Source organism: Lepeophtheirus salmonis, chromosome 3, assembly GCF_016086655.4.
Source record: "Lepeophtheirus salmonis chromosome 3, UVic_Lsal_1.4, whole genome shotgun sequence".
Classification (NCBI taxonomy): domain Eukaryota; kingdom Metazoa; phylum Arthropoda; class Copepoda; order Siphonostomatoida; family Caligidae; genus Lepeophtheirus; species Lepeophtheirus salmonis.
In genome coordinates, this window is record NC_052133.2 from 17,430,510 (window position 1) to 17,454,791 (window position 24,282).

Below are 24,282 nucleotides of genomic sequence, written 5' to 3' on the forward strand. Positions count from 1 at the left end.
TCCCAAGTGAAGAACATAAAGAGTTCTCATACTCCATCCACTGCTCCTTCATTGAAATTCTGAAGTCCTTTTCTTCTTAAGTCAACTCTACTTCGTCTCTTACTCTAAGAAAAATATTTTATTTATAAGAGTCCTTCAGTTTCATTGATGTATATAACGCAGAAATAACTTATCTCAATTGCAATTCCATTTATAAGGTGGAGTTTGTGATGTATAATCTATATAGATACCTATATATAACCTGGACCCTTTATTTCTTTATTACTTGTGTGTCTTTTTTGTCATCGGAAAAGTAGTAGAAGATGATTCGAAGCTCCTAAAGATAATGTGCATCTCTTTTCTCGATAGTTTTGTCTGCATTGCCAATGCATATTCTATTCTGCTAATAATTATAATTTTTTCTGTATAAAAATGTCTCATTTCTTTTTGTATATGTATAATGTCACAAATAATTTGTTTTATTTTATATCAATAACTTCTATGTCGTATCATTTGTCTGATTCTCTGCTCATAACTTATATTAAAATTTATAGTTAATATAATTGTTTTTGAGTTGTATTTTTTTTTTTAAATTTACCCATACTTATTTAATTTACTATTATAAACATATGCTATTATACTTCAATAAATTATCTTAATAATGTTCACTATTTCATTGTAACGATAAAGACGTCATACTTCGTAATAAATAATTATAATTAATGTTGCTATATAATACCGTGCTTCGTACAAATTCAAATAAAGTAAATACTAATTATATTTGAAATATTGAAATTCCCTACTCATCGTGAATGGAACTCTTCAATATTGCAATCTTGGAATCTCCTTCACAAGGAAGGAGTCGAATACGCTCTCCTGAGAGGGATGATCAAGTGAGAAGTATCATTCTTCGATTTCCTCTGTCTGACTTTGGTCCTATCTCTTGGAGAACATAATATCTGAAGTGTTCTCTAATTGCAGGGACACACTTAAAACAGGTGGGCGCTAGACCGGGGTTTACTGTGTTTAATTTTGGAACTTTATTCAACTTAATTTTGTATGCTTAATTATAAAATATTCAATAAGAAAATTCTATAGAATTTGGTCTGAGTATATTGAAAACAATTGTGATTAGCCAAATCTTGTATTTGTACATACATAGCCGCCGATAGGTATAACTAGTAGTTAACTACGTAATATATTTATTAGAGGAATTCAATTCTTACAAGTCATGTTTTTATACAGCAGCAACAACAAAAAGAGACTAAATAATATTAATACATATAATTTTGAAGAGTAAAACTTGACTTTCTTTTTCAAAAAATTGACCTCTTATACTTTGAAATAATGCAAATCATGCATAGGCAGTAGTGATCCATAAGATATGCCTTGCCCCTATATATATAAAATAAAAAAATGAACGTGGTAACCCTGACAATTTGAAGAATGTTTGGAAGAAGTTAAGCAGCCGTGAGATGAAAGAAATAAACACAAATCCCATTAGGGGCGTCCGAAGTAGCTCCCATCCAAAATTAAGGAATTTTTGCTTTGTTACTACTTATTAAATTAATCCTGCCACTCTGTGTTTAACAAAGATATAGCCAGGAGCTACTCCAATTTTGATCCTCAATTCTAATCCGAGTCCAACTAGGACTTACGCTTATAACTTCAGAGCAAACCCTGATTGTTACACCATATCTTTCATGAGCACATGTAATAGTTATTACTTTATACTTAGATTTTCCCTTCTCAAGAATTAAATAATAATAATAGCTGCTTTGAAAATAAAAAAACCTGTTCAGATTGCCAACTAGAAAACACTTCTCCATTTTATTGATTTATTTTTTACATCTTTGCACATACGCCATTGCTAGGGTTATAAACCCTAAATATTTTTTAGCGTGTGAGTTTTGCTGTTATTGGCAACCTGGATATTGCGTTTTTTTTTTTTTTTAATTTCTAAAGCTATATAGAAAGGTGTTATCATTATTCTGTCATTTTTAAGGAGGGCACATATAGGTATAAACTGTAACCACGGATGTTTGTGCTCATAAATAAGGAAGATCAACTCTGAGGAGTTATAAAAGTAAGTCATTATTGGAATGGGGGTGTTTGCTCATAAATGATGAATAGTAACGCTGATGAGTTAAAAGTATGTCCTTTTTGGACTCAGAGTAGAATTCAGGATCGAAAACGTAGTACTTCCTTCCTATGGAGTGTTCTTGTGTTTGTTTCCTTAATCTTACTGCTAATTTAATGAAATGTCTTAATAGCTAAGCTGCTCTCCTTTAAAACATTCTTCAAATTGGCAGGGTTACTTTGTTCAGGCTTGTTATCGTTTACATTTTTTTAAATTGTTTAGTTTACATTAATCGTTATCAGTATTTCATGCTGATAGCATGAAATACTATAATGTACTATTGTTCTCCGTACACACTCAATATCTTTAGCCCTCTATGTATAATACTAGAAGACTTCTAGAACATGGGCTCTCAAAGAGAGTTAAAATCCCATCTAGGGATGAATTTTGGGTTTTTTAGGTAGTGAATCATTACCATACTCTCATTCGTTGAGGAGAGCAACTAACACAAGAACCTATAAATATAGCGTCTTCCCTAAACTCAGTTACTATTTTAATGGAAGAAATAAAATAAAATTTGATAATTATGCTCCCCCTGGATTTACAGATAAGTTAATTTCCCTGTAATTTTGAATTAATATATTCTCATCTGAAATAAAGTCATGAATACTCTGTCTGTGAGAAAATATATCTATCGAAAAAATCAAAGTACTTTGTGAAAAAACTAATATACAATTGGATTATAGAAAATATTGAAAAATAGGTATCCGAGATAATTTATCCGTCGTTCACTTTTTTTAATTAATCCATCGTTTATAATTCATGAACGATTTTTTAAACGATGAAAGATTATCACTATTGAGCGATTATTAATTATTATCAACGAGCTTGACAATGTTAATTTTTTTTTTTACGTACTAAAAATGCTTACGATTTACAACGCTAGGCATAGCCTTCCTTTGAGCGTTTGTTATAAAGAATGTGGCTAGCTGAAAGAAAGAGATAGAGCTAGAGGGGGAGAGAGAAATAAAAAAGAGGAGGTTGTTATTGTTCGTTAAAAGTTTATTTGGGTGTTTGTACGTTATATTTATTAATATTATTCAAGTTCTAGAGAAATCTTTCGAAGCACCATGGATAAGGAACGGGACAAGTTCTATGTGTAATTTTCCTCCGTTATTTTTATTAATGCCCTTAATTGATTCCTTTTATTCTTTATTTAGACAAGGGAACGAAGCATTTGTGGCGGAAGACTATGCTAAAGCAATCGACGTAAGTTTTAACTTATGTTCATTTTCATCCGTGATTATCTAATGGATAATCTTTTTTCCTGCAGTTTTACACTCAATCCCTATCCCAGAGGTCGTCCCCTGATCCAGATGTTCTTATAAGTCGCTGTCATGCTTTTATTAAGGCTGAAAAGTACAAAGAAGCTAAAAGTGACGCGGATTTAGTCATTTCCTTAAATCCTTGTGATGTCAAAGCACGCTTACGCTGTGGGATTGCCTGCTTTCATATGGGTAAGGATGAATGAAAGCGTCAATTCATTATCATTTATAATATCCTTCCTCTATCAGTAGTTGCAATATCATGTATACATTTCACGGATATTGTTTCCTATTTAATTCCATTTTATGTCCGCATATCTTTTAATAACAGTGCCACTGCTATTATAAATACAGTCTTCTAAAAATAAAAAAACCCCTAGAGATGACTTGAAACCTTGCAACGTCTTAATCTAGGGATATAACATTTTTATCAAACAATTTATAATTGTGATATTAGAACTGTTCGGACACACACAAAAAAGTATGGGTCATTTGCATGAGGAAACGGAATTGAATTAAATTTGGTATGTGGTATTATTGACATTAGACCAACTAATGGGGGAAAAAAAAAGTTTCATAGAACATATATTTTTATACGAAAGTATAATAAAAGTACAAATAGTACTTTATAAACCTTCATAATGGCACCAATTTGAGCACTGTGCCTTAGTATGTTTCAAAGTTATTGTCGATTATGTATTTATAACGTTTTGTGCTACTTTCACCTTTGATCTAGACTTGTCAAAATTTTGTGGCATCTTACTGCAAACATATGTATATAATATTCGAAGCAAGTTAGATCAAATCGATTGCTAAATTTTGCCGTTATCTGGTGACGCACAGTCAAGTAAACAGAGGCAAAAACATAAAAATATTGAAAAGCCAAAGTATAATAGTCAAATTAAGTCTCATAATTCCAATGAATACTAAACCAAGGTTTCCCTACTAAGGTTTCTTCGAGCCCTTGTGCTCTGCGGTGCATCGTCAAGGGCTCCTCGAGAAATTTCATCAATAATAAACAAAACATTTGGTTGATCATATTGAAAAAGAAAACACTTTACATAAAGATCGCTATAGCCATAGGCCTCTGCAGTATTGTAAAGGTTGGGAACCACTGCTGTAGACTATAATAGCTATTAAGTTATATCAGAGATTGAATTATAAAGCTCATAATTGACCGAAATATTATGTCTATGAAATTTTTTGCCGTTTATATTTATTAATTACCTACAAAAATAGATTGAGAATGTTCTAGATTTTTGTTCCAGATTACTCTTGTGTTGACGAATCACATAATTAAAAAAAAAAAAAAGTCTTTGACTGATATTTGTAAAATGAAATAATTAATTGTTACATGATCCATGTTTCACCCATAGGTAAATACAAAGAAGCAAGAGAAGCCTTCTCCGAAGGTCACAAAATTGACAAGAATGACTCAGGTTTTAAGCAGTGGATCGTTTGGTGTGATGACAAAATAAAGAAAATTGAACAAAATCATGCTGAGAATGAGCCGACATCTTCTCCTCCTCTTCCATCAGACAGCAAAAAGATTGATGAGAATAGTCATTCCTCTGAATCTCCCAAAAGTCCACCCGTCGATGATACGCCCAAAATCACTCATGGGTGGTATCAAACTGCTAGCTCTGTCGTTGTCGAAGTTCGTATAAAAAATCTAAACGGTGAAGATCTAAAAATCGAATTTCGTCCAACCTCTGTAAGTTTTTATGCATATTTTTATTCACAAGTGTTTTATTAATCATACTTGGTAGATACTAGGGTTTCTTATTTCCTGGAAAGTTGTCTGAGCGGGATCCCGCGAAACAAATTTTGAAATTAGTGTGTTCTAAGAAATATGGGGATCCCGTTAGTAAATAATAAATACCCTGGAATAACATAAATTTTATGCTAGTCTTATCCTTATATTCTCAATCTTCATTTTCTTCATATTAATTAAAATATTGCGCAAGTTGGTTTTTTAATAGCCTGCTGATCCCGCATATTTTGAAATATGTAACCCATCCGATCCGCAATAAAGAAAAAACTTAAATAGTAAAAGATGAACGAGCTTATTTTTTGGTGGAGCGGAGTGTTGTCAGTTTAATTGTGAAATACACAATACGACCTGTGGACTGTCAAGTCAAATCGTGAATCAATAAAGTTCTATCTAACTTTTTTTATAAAAATATTTGACATCTGAAATGTGACTCTCATACTGCTTCAAGAACACTTATTATATTCTAAAAACGGAAAATTTGTGCCGATATCCAACAGTTTACAAACCATTTACCTGGCACATAAATAATCCATGAACTTTTTGCGTGTATTCCTACTCCATATTTTCTTTTTATTTGTATCTAGCTTGCATTATATGCTGCACTTGTGTAGGTATATCCATTTATGTATGTTGCTGCATGCATGGAGTATAAAAAAATTAAATTTGGAAAGTATAACTTTGTTGTTATAGTGCAGTTCCATCGTTTGAAACATTTCAGTGCTTCGTCGGGCGAAGCATAAATCGTAAAATTTTTGTACCGAGGGATTATTCTAACAGTATTTAGTAGATTATATTATGAAATAACTAAATACGGGATTTCCCGGGAATCTCCTGTAGGTGTAAAATCTCGGGAGAGAAACCCTAGTACATACATATCTGTGGTCTATTATTATGAAGGATTTCGCAATGTACTCAATTCGTATAATTCGTACTGTTTCGTACAGAAGAGAAAAATGAAAATAATGGGAAAAATTAATAATAATCGTTATGTTCTTTGGCATTGTTTTTTTTTTGTTCTGCAAAAGCGTCTTGGTGAATGTTTTTTTTTCTTTAACAATCACACAATTCTGAGTGTTGCTGAGGAGGTTAAATAACTTTGGTTTTTATTTCAGATTAAAACAATGCCAAAGAATAGCAGCGATGAGGAGGACACCCTCTCTGACGGGATACTTCTGAATGAAAATGCAATTATTATTAAAGATAAAGAACATTACTTATTTTCTAATGATAATAACAGTGCTCAACCCTATTGGGATTGTTTCCGTCTAATTGGTCCCATCAAGTCCTCTTTTAGTCCTGAGAATGATATAAAATTTAGTACCTCAGACGCGATTGGTTCATATTGCAATCTCTGTCGTAAAATAGTTCAGTCCGGTAAAATTACATACCATGATTTGCATGAACATTTAAACACACAACATCAAGACTTTTTAAATGGTGTTATCAAGGACAGGTCGGAGTGCAGTAGTACGACGAGATTGTCCTTTGATGTGAGTGAATCCATATCAGATCACATAAATTACACATCTTCTTCGTATCATTCAGGAAAGAGCTCTCCTGGGAAAAAAGATGATGAACTTATTAATGCTGCTGCACTCCTGAATGAAAATACTATTTTGTTCAATAATAAAAAGCATCATTTGTTTTGCAATCCGGTAGTTAGAGAGCGGCTCTACTGGGATTTTGTTCGTTTCATTGGGCCTGAGAAGAAGAACGTGAGGAAAGGTGATAAATTTACGAGTTCAGATGCAATAGGCATGTTTTGTTTACCTTGCAAAAAGGTTCTCAAATATACCAAAGGAAATAGCAATAATCTAAGGAGACACATGCTCAAGTGTCACTATAATCATCTTTACTATACAAATGAGGATGAACAAATTTCTGATAGGACTCAATCTGAGCATAATGATACGACCTACTCCAACGATGAAAGTTGCTCAGTTCCTGAAGACTCACACAGTAGAAAAAGTAGTAGTGATGACAATATCTACGATGGCTACCTACTTTCGGAGGACACTGTACTCTACAAAAATAAAGAACATTATTTATTTACAAATCCAAAAGTACGAGAGAGACTCTACTGGGATTTTGTTCGCCTTGTTGGGCCTGAAAAGAGTTACGATTCGCGTAAACGGGAATTCTCGAGCTCAGATGCTATAGCAATGCTTTGTTTACCTTGTAATAGCTTTATGAAGTTTGTAAAAGGAAGTAGCAACATAATCCGAAGACACATGATACGGTTTCATAAAGACTATTTAGTGGAACATCAAGATGAAGATCCTATCATTGAGGAAGCCACACCTGTACCAAAGAAGCGCCCTAAAATTGAATTACAAGATGAGGGAGCAAAGATATCTTTTATCGAAGACAGTAATTGTCTCTTTGAGATATGCAACTCTAGTGAAATTGAGGACGGACTAACGGATGGACTTTTTCTGAGTGAGAACTCTGTTTTGTACAATAACAAAGAGCATAGACTTTTTACTAACCCAAAAGTGCGGGAGCGTCTATACTGGGACTTTGTTCGATTAGTTGGGCCTGAAAAACTAACTTCAAACGATGAAAGAAGGCTCTCAAGCTCGGATGCAATTGCAATGTACTGCATACCCTGCAAAAAAATAATGAAATTTATGAAGGGCAATAGTAATATACTCAGGCGTCATATGAAAAAGTATCATCAGGATCATATAGATCGTCAAAAGGAAAACACAAAAGACGAACAATTATTGGAAGAGCACGAAATCTTCATCCATTCCCCAAAAGAAGAATCGATTGAGGTGGAGAATGAGGAATCTTGTCATGCATAGTTATAATGGTTTATATATTTCGAGGTCGAATGTTTCATTTAATTCGATTCAGTGATTTGATTTGATAGTAGAGAACATAATTATAATATAAATATTTGTGTGTTTAAAAGATATATAATTTATATTTTTATTTCTTTAATATTAGTATTAATACATAATATAATTCATTATTTTTCATCGATATGTGCTTTATTTATATCAGTTAATTAATTAATCATTCTTTATCTTAACCCTTTTTCCTCACAGTTTAGCATCAGAGCCCGACTTCCAACTGGAAAGGATTATTTCCAAGAGTTCAATCTTTTTCATCCTATTATTTCGGAAGAATCTTCATATAGGATTACCTCCAATAAAGTAGGTTGAAATAAATAAGGTCTTAATAAGAAAAACTTTAATTATTCTCTTTTTTAGGTTGAAATCAATCTTAAAAAAGCAGAGGGGGCTCATTGGCCAAAATTGGAAGGATCTGGTGTTGATCCAATTGCATCTATCACTCTGTCCGAGGAAGTGAAGAAAATACCTCATTCATATCCCACAAGCTCTGGGAAGGATTGGAATAAGCTGGAGAAAGAATTGACTAAGGAAGCGGAAGATAAACTAGATGGGGGTGAAGAGCTGGATGCCCTATTCAAAAAGATTTACAAGGATGGAAATGATGATGTGAGTTTCTATTCTCTAACCATTTCATTTTGTAGCTATATTGATTTTTTTTAAAACCTGATTAGGTACGAAAAGCCATGAATAAGTCCTTTATGGAGTCAGGTGGTACTGTGCTCTCTACCAATTGGAAAGATATTCAGAAGGAGAAAGTGGATGTTAAGCCTCCGGAGGGAGTAGATTTTAAATCTTGGAAATCCTAATATAGACAAGGCTTTTGCTCTATGGTTATTTATATACATAAATGACCTGATACATGAATTAATATATAATTATTCATTGAATAACTTAATTACATTTACCATTTAAAAAAAAACAAAAAAAGCACCATTTTTTTGATTTTGTGCTTATAAATAAAAACAGTCCCTTGTTTAGTGTTGATGTACTATTTAAAAATATTTATTTACACTCATGTATGTAGTAGGTACATAAAAAAAAGCATTGATGGGCCATGTTACTCATTCAATTTGTCGACTAACGGTACTACACAATAGCCATATGAATAATTTCTCTAATGCAGTCGTATTTTTTTTAAGACTAGTATATTGGTAATATAAAAACCCGTTCGGTAACACCGATCAAAAGCCCTTTCATAGAGAAAATCACGTAGGAAAACAAGAAAAACGCAGGTCATTGTCCTAAACAACCACTGAGTAATTTACTTTTAGCATAAACGTTTATAAAAAAAATCCAAGAGATGAGTATGTAGTTGGTAGAAAAGTATTGAAGTGCCACCATGCGACTCCATGTAGTGTTGATCCTCTCGATATTATTAACATTCTCTATTGCAATTAATGCACATAGTACTGATGCAGTGAGTCAGAAAAATAGTCTGAGGCATGATCCCATGTTTGAGCTTAATGAGATCCCTGGCGAATACAAATCTCTCGCCTATCTACAAAAATTCCCTTTCTCAGGGAAAAAACCCTCCAAAAAAAAGGACTACTCTCCAGTTCCTGAATCCCTAACAAAGTTCTTACGCAAAAATTCATTCGACCTGTGGAGGGATAGGCGATCCTTAGACATTTGCTACTTTTTAGGAGACGACATTTTGAAAAGTCATTTGATATATAATGAGAATTGGGGTGATGAAACCGTGGAGGGTGTTAAGAGATACATCAATGAACTCACATATCAAGCCAACAGGTATGCTGTTATGAATTCTACATAAAATACTAATTCTATTCCTCAAACTTCTTAATAATAGTACATTTATCATGTTTATAGATTGCTTGGACTTGAGAATATTCGTCTTACGTGGAAAGGTCCTTTTGATCGGCATGATAAAAATCTTCGTTACCCAGAAGATCCAGAGCACGATTCTAAATCTGTTTCTTCAAGCTGTGATGTTGCCATTTTTTTAGTTTTTAATGACTATAGCACAGGCCTTGATGCAACAACAAATGGACATTTATATTCGGGGTTTACCAAAGGTGGAGCCTGTGAGCTAGGGGAGGGGAAAGGTTATGCTGTTATAGTGGATCAAGGGTTTTTAGGGGATACATGGGTTGGACCTCAAATTTTGAGTCACTATTTGCTGCTTCTATTGACTTCTGATTTATACGATGGTTCTCTAGGGTATAAGGAGTCCAAGTATTGCAGAACCAGGGAATCACTTTTGTATAGAGATATAATTATCGGGAGTCAGAAAATTGATATCTGTATTGTGGATAAATTAAATCGCTCGAATGTTAGTGAACGAAGTTGTATGCAAGACTGAATTAATGAAAATATTACAAACATTATTAATATGTAAATTTGTACGGTATTACTTATTATGTAGGCTCTGGGATACATAAGGGATAAATATACTTTGAATATAATTTTACAAGTCGTCTCTTTTTTATTTCTTATAATCATTCATTACAATAAATATCATACATATTTGTGCTATCGTTGTTGTTTTGTCCTTATTTTTTATGCCTGCATATGAACTTTCTATTCCTTTTAGCATACATTTAATTACGTAGATGTGAACTATGTACTTTGATGAGCTAAAAGAACAAATAGAACATGAACAATAGTTCTTAAAAAGAAAAGCATTTGACATATTCATTTTGTCATCCATAAATTAAAAATGGCATCTGAACTTGGATTTGGTGGTCTACCACTACTCGTTCCCTCCAACACGGCCTATAAATATCTTCATCATACTAAAGTAATAGATCAGGAAGACGTTCCTGTGGGAGCTAGCTATAGAGCTAAATCGGACATGGAGAAATCAGTAAGGCTCTCAAAATAAGATTCGAAGGATTGAATTTATTTTCTCGTTTCTTCAAAGCTGCACGCCAAAATCAATCTCATTTCATTTTTGAAAAAAAAAATTAAAGGATTTCTATAGATATTTAAACTTCTTGTATGTCTACAAATAAAATAATTTTCATATCTAGGTCCGTGGTTATAAAGAGGTCCAAAAAGGAATTCAGAGGCGCATTTCAGAAATGGAAAAACTCAAGACGATGAACAGAATTGAATGGCCCATAATTTCTACATCTGGAGTTTCTGCTAGTAAATTGAATCAAAGTGGACAGGAGCATTGGGCACCCATGGATCCCATTTTTTATCATGAAAAATCATGTTGTTTTCGAAATACTTATACTAGATGTCCATTATTTAAGAGGAGGATCATGATTGGTTGGACTGAGCCAAGGTAATTTATAGTTATTCTTATTATTGTGGTTTTGCTTCATTTGAATGCATTTATTTGTATAAACAGAAACGAGGAAGCCCTTGGATACATGGACGTTCGACGAAAGATCAAATCCAGCCGAATTCTTAATCAACCATAATCCACAATATTTTTATAAAAATTTATCTATACTGCTTGTTGCTTTAAAATGAATAACTAAGAAATAATGTATAAACTTCTAAAATATATGAATACTTTATGTATATCTATATGGTTGCTCACAGCCAGAATATTTTACACTGAAGGACCAATACATTTACTTTATAAATTGTAATAACATACAGTTTTTCTCTGCGAATAAAAAATAACTACTCTTTAATTCAACAGTGTATTTTTGACTTTCCAACAAATGGGTTATATTGTATAAATTGCAATGAATTTGAATTGACATACATGGAGTGTTTGGAAATATTTTATGTCCTCCCATGTTGTATGCATGCATTCCAATTAAATAATATTATCTGGCCTTTGATTGGACTAATAATATATGCAAAAAATGCAAATCGAAATGTTCAAAACTTGGATTTACTTCCCATTGGATACTTAGATAAGTATCTGAGTTGTTGAATGCCATGTTTGTAAATTCATATGGATATTTTTTTCAAATATCCAATTGATATCCCTTTTTTTTCCGACTCTAATATGAGATTATTTTTTTTGGGTCAATAAAAATATTGTTTTATTTTATTTTTTGAACAACCTTTTTTTTATGTAAGGTCAAGCCTTTATTGGGGCTCTTTTATTAGTATTGAATCTGAAAATTCTTTAGGCAATGAAAGTTTTCTGAAGTCAACATTCCAAAACTAATAATATTTATTAAATTATTTAATTGTTTCAATGGAAATGCCTTACATTTTCAATTAGTTAGATACTTACTAAATTTTCTTCCTATACAAATCACTCACAAATTTATTGCATCAAATGAAGTACTCATTTTCATATTATGTAGCCAATGTTTAGTTTCAATTTTGTTTTTGTAAAAACCGTATTTTAAATTGCTAGAATCAACAAAAAACAAAAAACCAATTAATTACTTTTGAATTAGTCATTCTAAAATTTGAAATTTCTATTTGACTTTTTAATAACTTTTTTTTAGTTATTATGGATTTACTAACCTACTAATTAATTGAAAAAGCTATTAATATTTTTATTTTCAATTATTGAAGGTTATTTTTCCAACTTTGGATCAATTAAATCTATATTATTAAAGTAAAGTTTATCTGGAATGTATGTTTAGATTCCCCACAGGCATTTTTAGTATATCTGAGAACTGCGTAGATACTTGACAATAACAATGCAATGCGTATGCGTCATATAAAAAAGAAAAGGGAAGTACAATATATAAAATACATAAGTATAATAATGAAGGTGACTTTAGTTGAGGTGTAGCAAGGACTACTAGAGAGAAGGACTGAGAATAAAATTGAGACAGCTGTTAACTGCAGTCCTTAAATTAATTCATTTGTTATTGTTCCACTTTTAGAACATTACAAATGAGCAATGAAGTAAAAGGACCACAGTCAACAACTGACTCAATTATGTCTCCAGTCCTTCTCTCTAGTAATCCTTGGGTTTAACCACGAACGTATGGACGTTCACTGCCTTATAAAAAAAAGGGCAAGCTTAATAAAAATACAAGATTATAACTATAGTTGATAATATTGTAGAGAAAAACGCGTGCAAGGAGGAGGGGGAAAAAAAGACATATGGTATCATTGTTTAAAATACTGATGTGATTATCATCTGCCTGCTTTATTATGATTTTTGAGGGTATATCGAATGTATTTATTAGCAAAATGTTTAATGAAGATATACTACGTATAATTGACTTCCACGTTTTTTATCCGTTACAGTAGATTTGAATACGTCACACTCCATGAAATTGTAATTCATTATGAACCTTATTCTCAGAATAATAGCTAATGAAACGACAAAGTAGAGTATTTGAAGCTCAAAGTTTAAAAAAGAAGGCTTTAATTAAATATAATCTACATACTAAAAAATAAACCATTACACATTAAAGTTAAATATACAAAATTAAACAATTAAAATCATATAACAATTAATAATAATAAATTATAAATACAGAATATTGAAATAATAGATTGATGCAGATAATTTTTTCTTGTTCTAACATCGGAATTCAGTTAAATATGTCATAACTAAAGGTGATAATTTTGGTAAGAATAGAAAAGCGTGCGAGGAGAAAAGAAGAATTACTTATGGCATCATTGATTAAATAATATACATCTTCTTCTATCAATCATGAACGTTATCATTCCCGCCTTTATTATTCAATATTAATATAATATGAGATGGTGATAGTCGATAGAGAACTGAATAAAATCCCCAAAATGACGTCGCCTTCTGTCTGGATTTATGAAAATGGAGGCCCAGGAATTTGAAAAAAACTTACCGGATGAGAAACAGATGGTTTGTCGGATTTGTCGATATAAATGTGCCTTTAGTCCCCTGTCTAGAATTACACGCCACTACTCATTATCCTCATCTCATAACAACGTTCAAAAAATTTATGGAGAAATACAAGGGTAAACATATCCCTTCACGAGGAACCATCATTAAATTAATGGAGGATGTTGGTACTGATGTCATATATAGAAATACATATAAAAATGTTTTGAGTCATCCACACTAAATGATGATCAAGTTATCAGTAAAAAGTATTTACGAATATCGAAATGGAACTCTGAATTTTGTACTATCTCACAGTAAGTATTCAATTTTTTTTTAAATCTAACCATAAAATATGATTCTATTTTAGCTAAACATATCAAGAATTATGATACACAACTCAGTAAAGGGCAAAAACAACTGCTTAAATGGTCACAACAACGGGGGTAGTAGCTTTGAATGGTTTGCAACTAGTTTGTCTGAGACTACTTACTTCGCTTTAAGACTTGGGTATGATAATTAGGTTTTCCAATATTACATAGTCAATAAATATTACTTTTTTATCACTAAAGGCTTAGCTATGGTTGATGGGATCCAAGAAATGGTGTTCAGAAAACTCATAAAAGGCCAAAACAACTGTTTAAATGGTCACAACAACGAGGGTAGTTACATTGGGTGTTGCATTATAATTAACAATTGTGTATATCCATCATGATAATAGTATGTTGTTATATAAGCATACCTAAATAACGGGGGAAAATCTTTTTTGATGCTCTTAATAGGGAGTAATATCGCCGGACATTACTACATAATTAGCTTTTGCTCTAAATCTTTACGATGAATTTATTTATAACATTTTTTTATTAGTATATTTATTGTCTAATTTTATGATTTTGACATTTACTTTCTTGTTAATAATTAGTTAGATCTCATCGGTAGAGATATATCTATCCTGTGCACAATTGTATATAGCAACTTCCACATGAAGAAGAAGGGTGATTATCTTTTTGATTAAACTCCACGTCTCGCTTGTGTATTGCAACCTAAAGTTATGACATATTTAACTGAATTCCGATGTTAAAACAAGAAAAAATTATCTGGATCAATCTATTATTTCAATATTCTGTATTTATAATTTATTATTATTAATAGTTATATGATTTTAATTGTTTAATTTTGTATATTTAACTTAAATGTTTAATGGTTTATTTTTTAGTATGTACATTATATTTAATTAAAGCCTTCTTTTTTAAACTTTGAGCTTCAAATATATTTCAAATACTCTACTTTGTCGTTTCATTAGCTATTATTCTGAGAATAAGGTTCAGTATGAATTACAATTTCATGGAGTGTGACGTTTTCAAATCTACTGTAACGGATAAAAACGTCGAAGTCAATTATACGTAGTATATCTTCATTAAACATTTTGCAAATAAATACTTTCGTTATACCCTCAAAAATCATAATAAAGCAGGCAGATGATAATCACATCAGTATTTTAAACAATGATACCATATGTATTTTTCCCCCCTCCTCCTTGCACGCGTTTTTCTCTACAATATTATCAACTATAGTCATAACTTTAGGTTGCAATACACAAGCGAGACGTGGAGTTTAATCAAAAGATAATCACCCCTCTTCTTCATGTGGAAGTTGCTATATACAATTGTGCACAGGATAGATATATCTCTACCGATGAGATCTAACTAATTATTAATAATAAAGTAAATGTCAAAATCATAAAATTAGACAATAAATATATTAATAAAAAAATGTTAGAAATAAATTCATCGTAAAGATTTAGAGTAAAAGCTAATTATGTAGTAATGTCCGGCGATATTACTCCCTATTAAGAGCATCAAAAAGATTTTCCCCGTTATTTAGGTATGCTTATATAACAACATACTATTATCATGAAGGATATACACAATTGTTAATTATAATGTAACTACCCTCGTTGTTGTGACCATTTAAACAGTTGTTTTTGCCTTTTATGAGTTTTCTGAACACCATTTCTTGGAGCCCATCAACCATAGCTAAGCCTTAAGTGATAAAAAAGTAATATTTATTGACTATGTAATATTGGAAAACCTAATTATCATACCCAAGTCTTAAAGCGAAGTAAGTAGTCTCAGACAAACTAGTTGCAAACCATCCAAAGCTACTACCCCCGTTGTTGTGACCATTTAAGCAGTTGTTTTTGCCCTTTACTGAGTTGTGTATCATAATTCTTGATATGTTTAGCTAAAATAGAATCATATTTTATCGTTAGATTTAAAAAAAATTGCATACTTACTGTGACATAGTACAAATTCAGAGTTCCATAACGATATTAGTAAATATTTTATACTTTTTACTGATAACTTGATCTTCATTTGGTGTGGATGACTCAAAACATTTTTATATGTATTTCTATAAATGACATCAGTACCAACATCCTCTATTAATTTAATGATGATTCCTTGGGAAGGGATATGTTTACCCTTGTATTTCTCCATAAATTTTTTGAACGTAGATAATTATCAATGGATAAGGTACATGCAATAAGCATCGTTGTGAGATCAAAGTTAAAGTCTGACTTGATGTATTCATCGTTAAATTGATTTTATAGATGAATATCCATACTCTAGTTATGATATGAGGATAATGAGTGGCGTGTAATTCTAGACAGGGGACTAAAGGCACATTTATATCGACAAATCCGACAAACCATCTGTTTCTCATCCAGTAAGTATTTTCCAAATTCCTAGGCCTCTATTTTCAGAAATCCAGACAGAAGGCGACGTTATTTTAGGCATTTTATTCAGTTCTCTATCGACTATCCCCATCTAATATTATTATATTAATATTGAATAATAAAGGCGGGAATGATGACGTTCTTGATTGATAGAAGAAGATGTATATTATTTAATCAATGATGCCATAAGTATTTCTTCTCTTCTCCTCGCACGCTTTTGTATTCTTACCAAAATTATCACCCTTAATTATAACTTATACCTATAGTTGATAATATTGTAGAGAAAAAATTGAATACTTACTGTGAGATAGGACAAAATTCAGAGTTCCATTTCGATATTCGTAAATACTTTTTACTGATAACTTGATCATCATTTGGTGTGGATGACTCAAAACATTTTTATATGTATTTCTATATATGACATCAGTACCAACATCCTCCATTAATTTAATGATGGTTCCTCGGGAAGGGATATGTTTACCCTTGTATTTCTCCATAAATTTTTTGAACGTAGATGATTAGCAATGGATAAGATTATATTACATGCAATAAGTATCGTTGTGAGATCAGAGTTAATGTTTGACTTGATGTATTGATTATTATATAATGAATTTATTTATAACATTTTTTTATTAGTATATTTATTGTCTAATTTTATGATTTTGACATTTACTTTATCATTAATAATTAGTTAGATCTCATCGGTAGAGATATATCTATCCTGTGCACAATTGTATATAGCAACTTCCACATGAAGAAGAGGGGTGATTATCTTTTTGATTAAACTCCACGTCTCGCTTGTGTATTGCAACCTAAAGTTATGACATATTTAACTGAATTCCGATGTTAAAACAAGAAAAAATTATCTGGATCAATCTATTATTTCAATATTCTGTATTTATAATTTATTATTATTAATAGTTATATGATTTTAATTGTTCAATTTTGTATATTTAACTTAAATGTTTAATGGTTTATTTTTTAGTATGTAGATTATATTTAATTAAAGCCTTCTTTTTTAAACTTTGAGCTTCAAATATATTTCAAATACTCTATTTTGTCGTTTCATTAGCTATTATTCTGAGAATAAGGTTCATAATGAATTACAATTTCATGGAGTGTGACGTTTTCAAATCTACTGTAACGGATAAAAAACGTCGAAGTCAATTATACGTAGTATATCTTCATTAAACATTTTGCTAATAAAAACATTCGTTATACCCTCAAAAATCATAATAAAGCAGGCAGATGATAATCACATCAGTATTTTAAACAATGCTACCATATGTATTTTTTTCCCCCTCCTCCTTGCACGCGTTTTTCTCTACAATATTATCAACTATACTTATACCATAACGCGTGTACAACTGATGTTTGACTTCCACCACGCTTTTAATATTGACGTCATAGTAGATGAGTGGTTGCGTGTTATGTCAAAATCTTTTTTCCTACCAAGCAGTGTTCAACGATACATTAAATTGAAAATTCTAGGAATAGTGACATCATAGACTATGAGTGTTTTCGTGTTCTGTCAAAATCTGCCTATCTTGCCCAGCAGTCTGTACAATACATCAGATTGAAAATTCTGGACAGACCAATTAGATGATGGTCTAACCTTGTATTTCTATTAACCTTGGAAAAGGGGAGTACATATGTATATATTTGGTTGTAAATCCTCAGCATTTTTAGCGTGCCATTTTTGTAGTTATTGGCAACCTGAATAATGTTTATATTTTTCATGTTGTCACCATTATTATTTCATTCTTGAGGAGACAATATCTAAGTATTGAGTAATTACGTGTAAATGTGCTCATGAACAACTTAGTTACTCTAGGGATTTGTTGGGGAGTTATCTTCTATATTAATGAAGCAAATTTGTCAGTTTGTCGACGTCTTATAACTCCAGGCAATGCGGGATAATACTACTTGTATTATAACTTTTTATGTCCCCACTTATTTTCGTATTAGAGGAGTGCTAATTTCTGTTTAATATCAATATTAATATCCCTACTAAAAATTATGATATTTCAACATCCCTAGTCCCTATAACCTATATACAGGGAAGTGTACTGTTTATGAAAAAAACTCGGTCAAACACCTTTTTACAGTCATCACGACTCTCTTCTCTAGTTCCCCTTTCATATTTTCGATATCTTTTAACTATTTATCATTTAATCACCTGAGTGTAGAGCAACACTCTCGTACGTCCTCCTAGTCTCAAAAATTGTTTTCTTACTTCGTGTTCAATTTACAATTACAACATAGCGATAGTGATTATATTCAAATAATGCTTAGACTATATCATTATGTCATTTTGCTTTTCCTCGGCCTCTCCAATGCTCGTCGTTTCCCGGACTGGCTTGTAGATAAAGTTAACAATGCTTCACAAATAGTGTATCTTACAGACTCAAATGAACTTCTCATAACCAATGGACTTATAAGTAGAAGATTTTCATTCAAAGCGAATTCTTTTTCAACTATTGAGTACTATTCTCACGAGAAAAAATCCTCGCTACTTCGAGGAATTGGACCTGAGGTAAGTTGATTATTATTTATTGAAAATAAACAGATAATATGAGAGGTTCACTCAATTTAACTTATGTAAATGTTACGTGGATTTCGCTAAAATTGTATCAATTTTATCTGTTAATTCATATTTGCACATTATTTGTCTCCATTTTAAGTCCAATTAAATTTAATGTTCTAAATTGTATGCAATATATTCTAGCTGACAATAAAGATATTCATAATTTAGAAAGAACAAATATGTACAGCTACAAGGTATATCATCAGTAATGCCCCAAAGATTTTTGAAGGATACTATTCAGAACTAGTTATCCTGATTCTTGGACTGAGTATATTAATTTTCTAGTTCAAAACAAAATAATGGAACTATGGATAATTTTTAGACAATCATTAATCCTATTGATACATTATGTACAAGTTACGATTTCTGTACAATTTGTAACTTGTATAAGCAGATTGTCTAATTTACAATTTTTACGTCTCATTACGCGTTGTTTAATTATATCATATGCCATTTTAACTAACATCTATGCAATGGTTCTATCATTGTATTTTGATCACTTTGAATTACTTATTTATTATTTATTTATGATTCATACTTATAAATATGGAAATATTGAACTTTATAATGAGCCGTTGAATACTTTACAATTCGTAATTTTCATTTAAAATATCAAAAATTACAGCATAAATGATATATTGACCATCTAAAGAATATTCAATTTTTTGTTCCAACTTGTACAATCTACTTATACAACTACTTACAACTCCTACACAACATAATATATTCATTTTTTTATAACATATTATTTAAAATGGTTCTTATGAATTATGCTGTAATCGGATATCAGCGATTTTTATCCGTTAAAGTTAAGCAATTACCAATAAATATTGATTATACTAGAATGAAGTATATTTAAATTGCGCTATTATTTTATTATATCGATTTGCTAATTATAGGCTATTGTTAAACTCAATGGTATAACTTTTAACGTTGGCGGATTCATTATAAATACCCATGGAGCATACTTGAATAGAACAGCTCTAAATGAAGCAAAACCAACTCCATATCCTCGAAGATTCACATATACGCACTATGAAATCAAGGATCCCCAAGTTCCATTTCCATACAGTCCAAGAAGGGGTGCACCGAAGGACATTGTTTGGCCCCCAATGGGAAAGCGTCTGGATGTACATTTTGTTAGAGAGACTGTCCTTGTGACAGTTCATTATGAAATATATGATGGTATACCACTCCTAGTTAAATGGGTGTCGATTTCATCGACTAGACCTACTGAGTACAAATTGGATGGCGTTGTTGTGGAGTTTCTTCGACTCAATATGCAATGGGCAAGTCCTACAATGGAAGTTAATGTCTATTCACCTCATCAAGGATCTAAGGTAGCTAGTCCCTTCAATCCCTCTATTTTAAATGTTCTAACTTCCTATATTATGTAAGTGGAAATTAAACTATTTTGATTGGATATTAATTTAGTCTCAAGTATTGTCTCAATCATGAACCAGGGTAGGCTTAAGCTTTAAATCAGACTATTATTATTTAACTTGGTTCACATATTTTATAATATTTGTATGTATAACGTTAAATGTATATAATACGTTCACTATCAGAAAAATAACATAATACATATGTTAGAGGCGTCCGCAGGTTGTGTAAGGATTTTATTCTTTTTGGTGGAAAAATTAATATTTGAAATTTTTTCCGAAAAAGTTTTAATTTTTGGTTTAAAAAAAAAAAAAAATCCAAAAACCAAGCCCTCCCACCTCCAAAAAAAGAAGAAGATTTTTCCCGTTTATAGGTACAAGCTGGTGCCCAGGTTTTTTTAATGTTTGTTAATTTTTAAATTCATTTTCACATTGTTTTTCAATCAATTCGGATATTTTGATATAAGTGCCCCTCGAAAAACACTTTCTATTTAAGATAAGCTAAAAATTCGATGATTTGTCAAAAACAGGATCAATCCCAGGTTGCCTCAAAATAAGGAATTTCAAAATTACTTATTTACATAAGAATTCCAGAATGGTGTCTTTTTTTATATACATATGTATTTCGGATATAAGAATAATCCGGATATAGTCAATTGTTCATCTAAAAAGAAATAGCTTCCTGTATCCAGATTGGACTGTATTTATGTAATATAACTTTTTTCAAGGGTTATGGCTGGTTAGACCTGGAAACTGATGAAATACATTCTTCTTCCATGGATTGGTCACTTGAAAATCAAAAAAATACTCCTGGATCCTTTCAACCCCGTGTAGTCGTTTCCTATAAAAGCCTGGATATGAATATTTCTCTAGAAAAAATGTCTATTTTTGAGTCCTTTAAAGTTCATGAACTCTTGGTGGGGAGTTCAGATTCTGAAAGGAAGGGGTTGGCGCGAAAAAGAAAAGTGAGACTTTTGGCTCCACATACTCAAGAAAATCCAATATTCTTTCATATGACTTCTTTTGATTCAAAAGCTATTAGAAATGTAAGTTAGTTCTACAACAATACATCTATATAAACTTATTGGCATATGTAGCGTGTACAGAGATAAGCTCAAGTTTCCTTTTGTATTCAAATAATTAGGTGATTGACCAAATGTCGGAAGTTGGATTTGAAATGCTCATCTATAGCTTTGGTAGTGGTTTCAATCTTGAGACAAGCGATTTGAATGTTCTGAAAAAAATCAAAGCTGATGTCTCATATGCAAATTCCAAAGGCATCGAAATTGGGGGTTATGACCTAATTGCACTTAGTCGGCATGTGGGAAAGGATTGGATGGCCACACCTGAGGAGGAGAGTGCTTGTTTTGCTTCAGATTGGACGAATTACTTGTTTAACAAGATTTTTAATATCATAAGCTATACAAATATGACCATGTTGGAGACGGATGGCCCTTATAGTGGTTATAGTTGTAATTCATTGAAGCATTCTCACCATGTGAATGAGAGAGACTCTGTTTTTTGGCAGAGTTTCTATCAAAAAGAATTATATACCTTACTGCGAAAAAAAGGGATATACATCAATCAGCCAGATCTGTATTTTTACTCCGGTGGAAGTAAAACTGGAATGGGCTATAATGAACAGCAGTATTCTCTTCCAAGATGGATTGATATGTCTGTGAGTCGACAGGGAATGTATGATGATTTGATCAATTTCATCCCTACTCAGGGATGGATGTTTGTTCCCTTAGAAGATTATCAAGGTGGTGGAGCGGCAGCGGCTTTTGAGCCATTGAAAGCTCATGCTAAAGTAAGAGATTATACAGGCAACACTATTTTTATTAAATAAAATATATCTTATTTATCCCCCTCTATTTTGAACAGGAGTATGAATGGGCCTTAAGTCAATATTTAGGAGCAGGAGTTGCTGCTTGCTATAGAGGGACACGACTCTATGACTCCCCAGCTACCAAATCGATCGTTCAAAAATGGGTGCGGTTTTATAAGGTATTATATTACTCGTATTGACATATATCATGGATTTATAAACACTCTAAATTTCTAGTTGGTGAAACATATTTATCCTTAATAATATATTATGGTTTTTTTGTAGAAATATCGTGACATCCTAACATCAGATACAGTTCAAGTACGTCGAGGAGACATGCAATCCTTGGATTCATTACTACATGTGAACCCTTTCTCAAAAGGGATTAAGGGCCTTGCCATGGTTTTTAATCCCACATCAGAAAGGATCCAGGATGAACTCATTTTACCTCTATATTATACTGGTATTAAAGACAAAGTATTAGTATCTTTAGAAGGACAGGAGTTTAGGCCTTATACTCTGGATTGGAACTTTGAAATTGAGGTTCCCATAGGTGAGTTATTATCAATTGTGATTTACAGAATCGATGCATTCTTAATCAATTAAAATTAATCGATCATGTAAAGACATATGCACCCTTACTACTAACCGGACCAACCAATTATTTATTCAAAACAATTTACAATGTCTTCCTCGAGGTCTCAGTCTACTCCTCGATGGTCTTTTGGGACATTTCCACGCGGAGGAGCACTGCTATCTCAATCCTCTTCTCTTACTGCGTGCTCATAGTGGCAACTAGAACAATGTATTTCTGAGCAATCGACAGCTAATGATGTGTTTTACAAATGACTCTTAACCTCTCAAAATTTGCATAAGAGAGATGAAAAAATAATAACGGTTGGCCCGGTATGCGTATTCTGTCGATTCCCTCTGGGGATAATGCTATACATACCCACGCATTTAATCAATAATTTCGTAGCTATTTTTCTGCAAACTTCATGCATCTATAATCGATTTCTTTTTATTTTCCTTTTCAGACTTAAAGCCAATCTCAGTAACATGGATCCTTATCAAAGATTCAAGCACAATCTAAAAAAAATAAATTTTTGATAAACTCAACTCTTCATTAATTCTTATCTTTTAATTCTAATAATATTTAACAATATTAGCGAAAAAAACAAATAAATGAAGAATTCAACTCAAGATAAGATAAAAAATAATCTTGCAGCACATCGTTACCTTGATTGTATTTCGCAACCTTTCCTCAAAAAAGAAACAGACAAAAGGCTAAAAATCAAATAGAAGTTAGACAGTTTTTCCCAAATATGGAAATTATTATTCAATAATTTTAGATAATTGTGCAGAGCTGAGCACAAAATTCAAATTCAACCAATCAACGTTCAAAACACTGATAATCGAGAGTTGATAAAATACAAAAAACAGTGTATTTGTTTGTGTTAGTTATAAAAGGGTCGAAATAGTGTTTAATAAGAGCTAATGAAAAAGCTTTTCTTAAAATATTTATAATTTATTATTTAATGGGGAATAGAAAGTGTTTGAGACATGTGTGCAAAATACATAATCAGTTGTTTTATGATTTCATCCTTCCTATTGGAAAATAGCCAATCCTTGGATGATACATAGGTATAGGAATAAACGTTGTCATGCAGCAATAAAATATTGGTTTGAGAATAGTCACATTGTTAATCCTCATCAAATCTCTCTCTTGATTGGTATCACTCAGTCTTTCATCCAAAAAGAAATCAAGGGGGTCCCCATGAATATATTATGAGGTGGGCATGGTTTTTGGGATCTTTTTGGAAAAAAATTTCAAAAATTAAATTTTTGGATTTTTTAAAAATCCTCAATAGTTTATAGTATATAGTTTATTTATTTGAAAAATATTTAAAAAATAAAATTATGTTTAAAAATCCACAGTTGTATGGTAAAAGATAAATTTTTTACAACAAAAAAAATTAAAAAATTCACAGCTGTTTCCAAAAAAAATAAATTTGTAGGCAAAAA

General features: G+C 31.6%; 3 protein-coding genes and 2 long non-coding RNA genes across 7 annotated transcripts; 4 read left to right on the forward strand and 1 right to left on the reverse strand.

Annotated features, from left to right (window-relative positions):
- The first annotated feature begins 2,349 nt into the window (after window positions 1-2,349).
- Window positions 2,350-8,996, forward strand: LOC121114008 (protein SGT1 homolog). 2 transcript variants are annotated; one of them, XM_040707815.2, is made up of 7 exons: window positions 2,350-3,218; window positions 3,280-3,328; window positions 3,393-3,576; window positions 4,761-5,098; window positions 8,212-8,319; window positions 8,377-8,625; window positions 8,691-8,996. In XM_040707815.2, exons 1-7 carry the CDS (start codon window positions 3,190-3,192, stop codon window positions 8,823-8,825), a joined length of 1,092 nt encoding a protein of 363 aa, XP_040563749.1. In that variant the 5' UTR covers window positions 2,350-3,189; the 3' UTR covers window positions 8,826-8,996. The 2 variants fall into 2 exon arrangements, with proteins under 2 accessions (XP_040563749.1, XP_040563748.1); XM_040707814.2 differs by lacking the exons at window positions 8,212-8,319; window positions 8,377-8,625; window positions 8,691-8,996 and adding an exon at window positions 6,271-8,142 and having other exon boundaries at window positions 2,449-3,218.
- Window positions 8,997-9,221: 225 nt separating this feature from the next.
- On the forward strand, window positions 9,222-11,630 carry LOC121114009 (uncharacterized). Of its 2 annotated transcripts, XM_040707816.2 has the most exons (4): window positions 9,317-9,768; window positions 9,850-10,846; window positions 11,013-11,272; window positions 11,339-11,630. In XM_040707816.2, the coding sequence occupies exons 2-4, from the start codon at window positions 10,700-10,702 to the stop codon at window positions 11,409-11,411; spliced, it is 480 nt and encodes a 159-aa protein (XP_040563750.1). In that variant the 5' UTR covers window positions 9,317-9,768; window positions 9,850-10,699; the 3' UTR covers window positions 11,412-11,630. The 2 variants fall into 2 exon arrangements, with proteins under 2 accessions (XP_071743193.1, XP_040563750.1); XM_071887092.1 differs by lacking the exons at window positions 11,013-11,272; window positions 11,339-11,630 and having other exon boundaries at window positions 9,222-9,768; window positions 9,850-10,515.
- Window positions 11,631-13,841: 2,211 nt separating this feature from the next.
- LOC139904845 (uncharacterized) lies at window positions 13,842-15,009 on the forward strand. Its single transcript, XR_011779093.1, has 3 exons — window positions 13,842-14,040; window positions 14,094-14,233; window positions 14,296-15,009. It is a non-coding gene; the product is annotated as an uncharacterized lncRNA (long non-coding RNA).
- A 660-nt stretch (window positions 15,010-15,669) lies between these two features.
- On the reverse strand, window positions 15,670-16,990 carry LOC139904846 (uncharacterized). The gene is made up of 3 exons (XR_011779094.1): window positions 16,762-16,990; window positions 15,828-15,967; window positions 15,670-15,765 (listed from the first exon to the last, which is right to left on the reverse strand). It is a non-coding gene; the product is annotated as an uncharacterized lncRNA (long non-coding RNA).
- Window positions 16,991-17,866: 876 nt separating this feature from the next.
- On the forward strand, window positions 17,867-23,360 carry LOC121114007 (uncharacterized). Its single transcript, XM_040707813.2, has 7 exons — window positions 17,867-18,996; window positions 19,947-20,387; window positions 21,158-21,475; window positions 21,574-22,239; window positions 22,314-22,436; window positions 22,543-22,810; window positions 23,295-23,360. Exons 1-7 carry the CDS (start codon window positions 18,748-18,750, stop codon window positions 23,348-23,350), a joined length of 2,121 nt encoding a protein of 706 aa, XP_040563747.1. The 5' UTR covers window positions 17,867-18,747; the 3' UTR covers window positions 23,351-23,360.
- The last annotated feature ends 922 nt before the right edge of the window (window positions 23,361-24,282 follow it).

What these genes read in the sequence shown, in the direction of transcription:
- LOC121114008 (XM_040707814.2), top strand. Translation starts at nt 3,190, where the DNA reads ATGGATAAGGAACGGGACAAGTTCTATGT. An exon ending in GAACGGGACAAGTTCTATGT is followed by an intron (nt 3,219 to 3,279) that starts GTAATTTTCCTC and finishes TTCTTTATTTAG; the next exon opens with ACAAGGGAACGAAGCATTTG. An exon ending in GATTGCCTGCTTTCATATGG is followed by an intron (nt 3,577 to 4,760) that starts GTAAGGATGAAT and finishes TTTCACCCATAG; the next exon opens with GTAAATACAAAGAAGCAAGA.
- LOC121114009 (XM_071887092.1), top strand. Translation starts at nt 9,359, where the DNA reads ATGCGACTCCATGTAGTGTTGATCCTCTCGATATTATTAACATTCTCT. An exon ending in CTCACATATCAAGCCAACAG is followed by an intron (nt 9,769 to 9,849) that starts GTATGCTGTTAT and finishes TCATGTTTATAG; the next exon opens with ATTGCTTGGACTTGAGAATA.
- LOC121114007 (XM_040707813.2), top strand. Translation starts at nt 18,748, where the DNA reads ATGCTTAGACTATATCATTATGTCATTTTGCTTTTCCTCGGCCTCTCC. An exon ending in AATGGGTGCGGTTTTATAAG is followed by an intron (nt 22,437 to 22,542) that starts GTATTATATTAC and finishes GTTTTTTTGTAG; the next exon opens with AAATATCGTGACATCCTAAC. An exon ending in TGAAATTGAGGTTCCCATAG is followed by an intron (nt 22,811 to 23,294) that starts GTGAGTTATTAT and finishes TTTCCTTTTCAG; the next exon opens with ACTTAAAGCCAATCTCAGTA.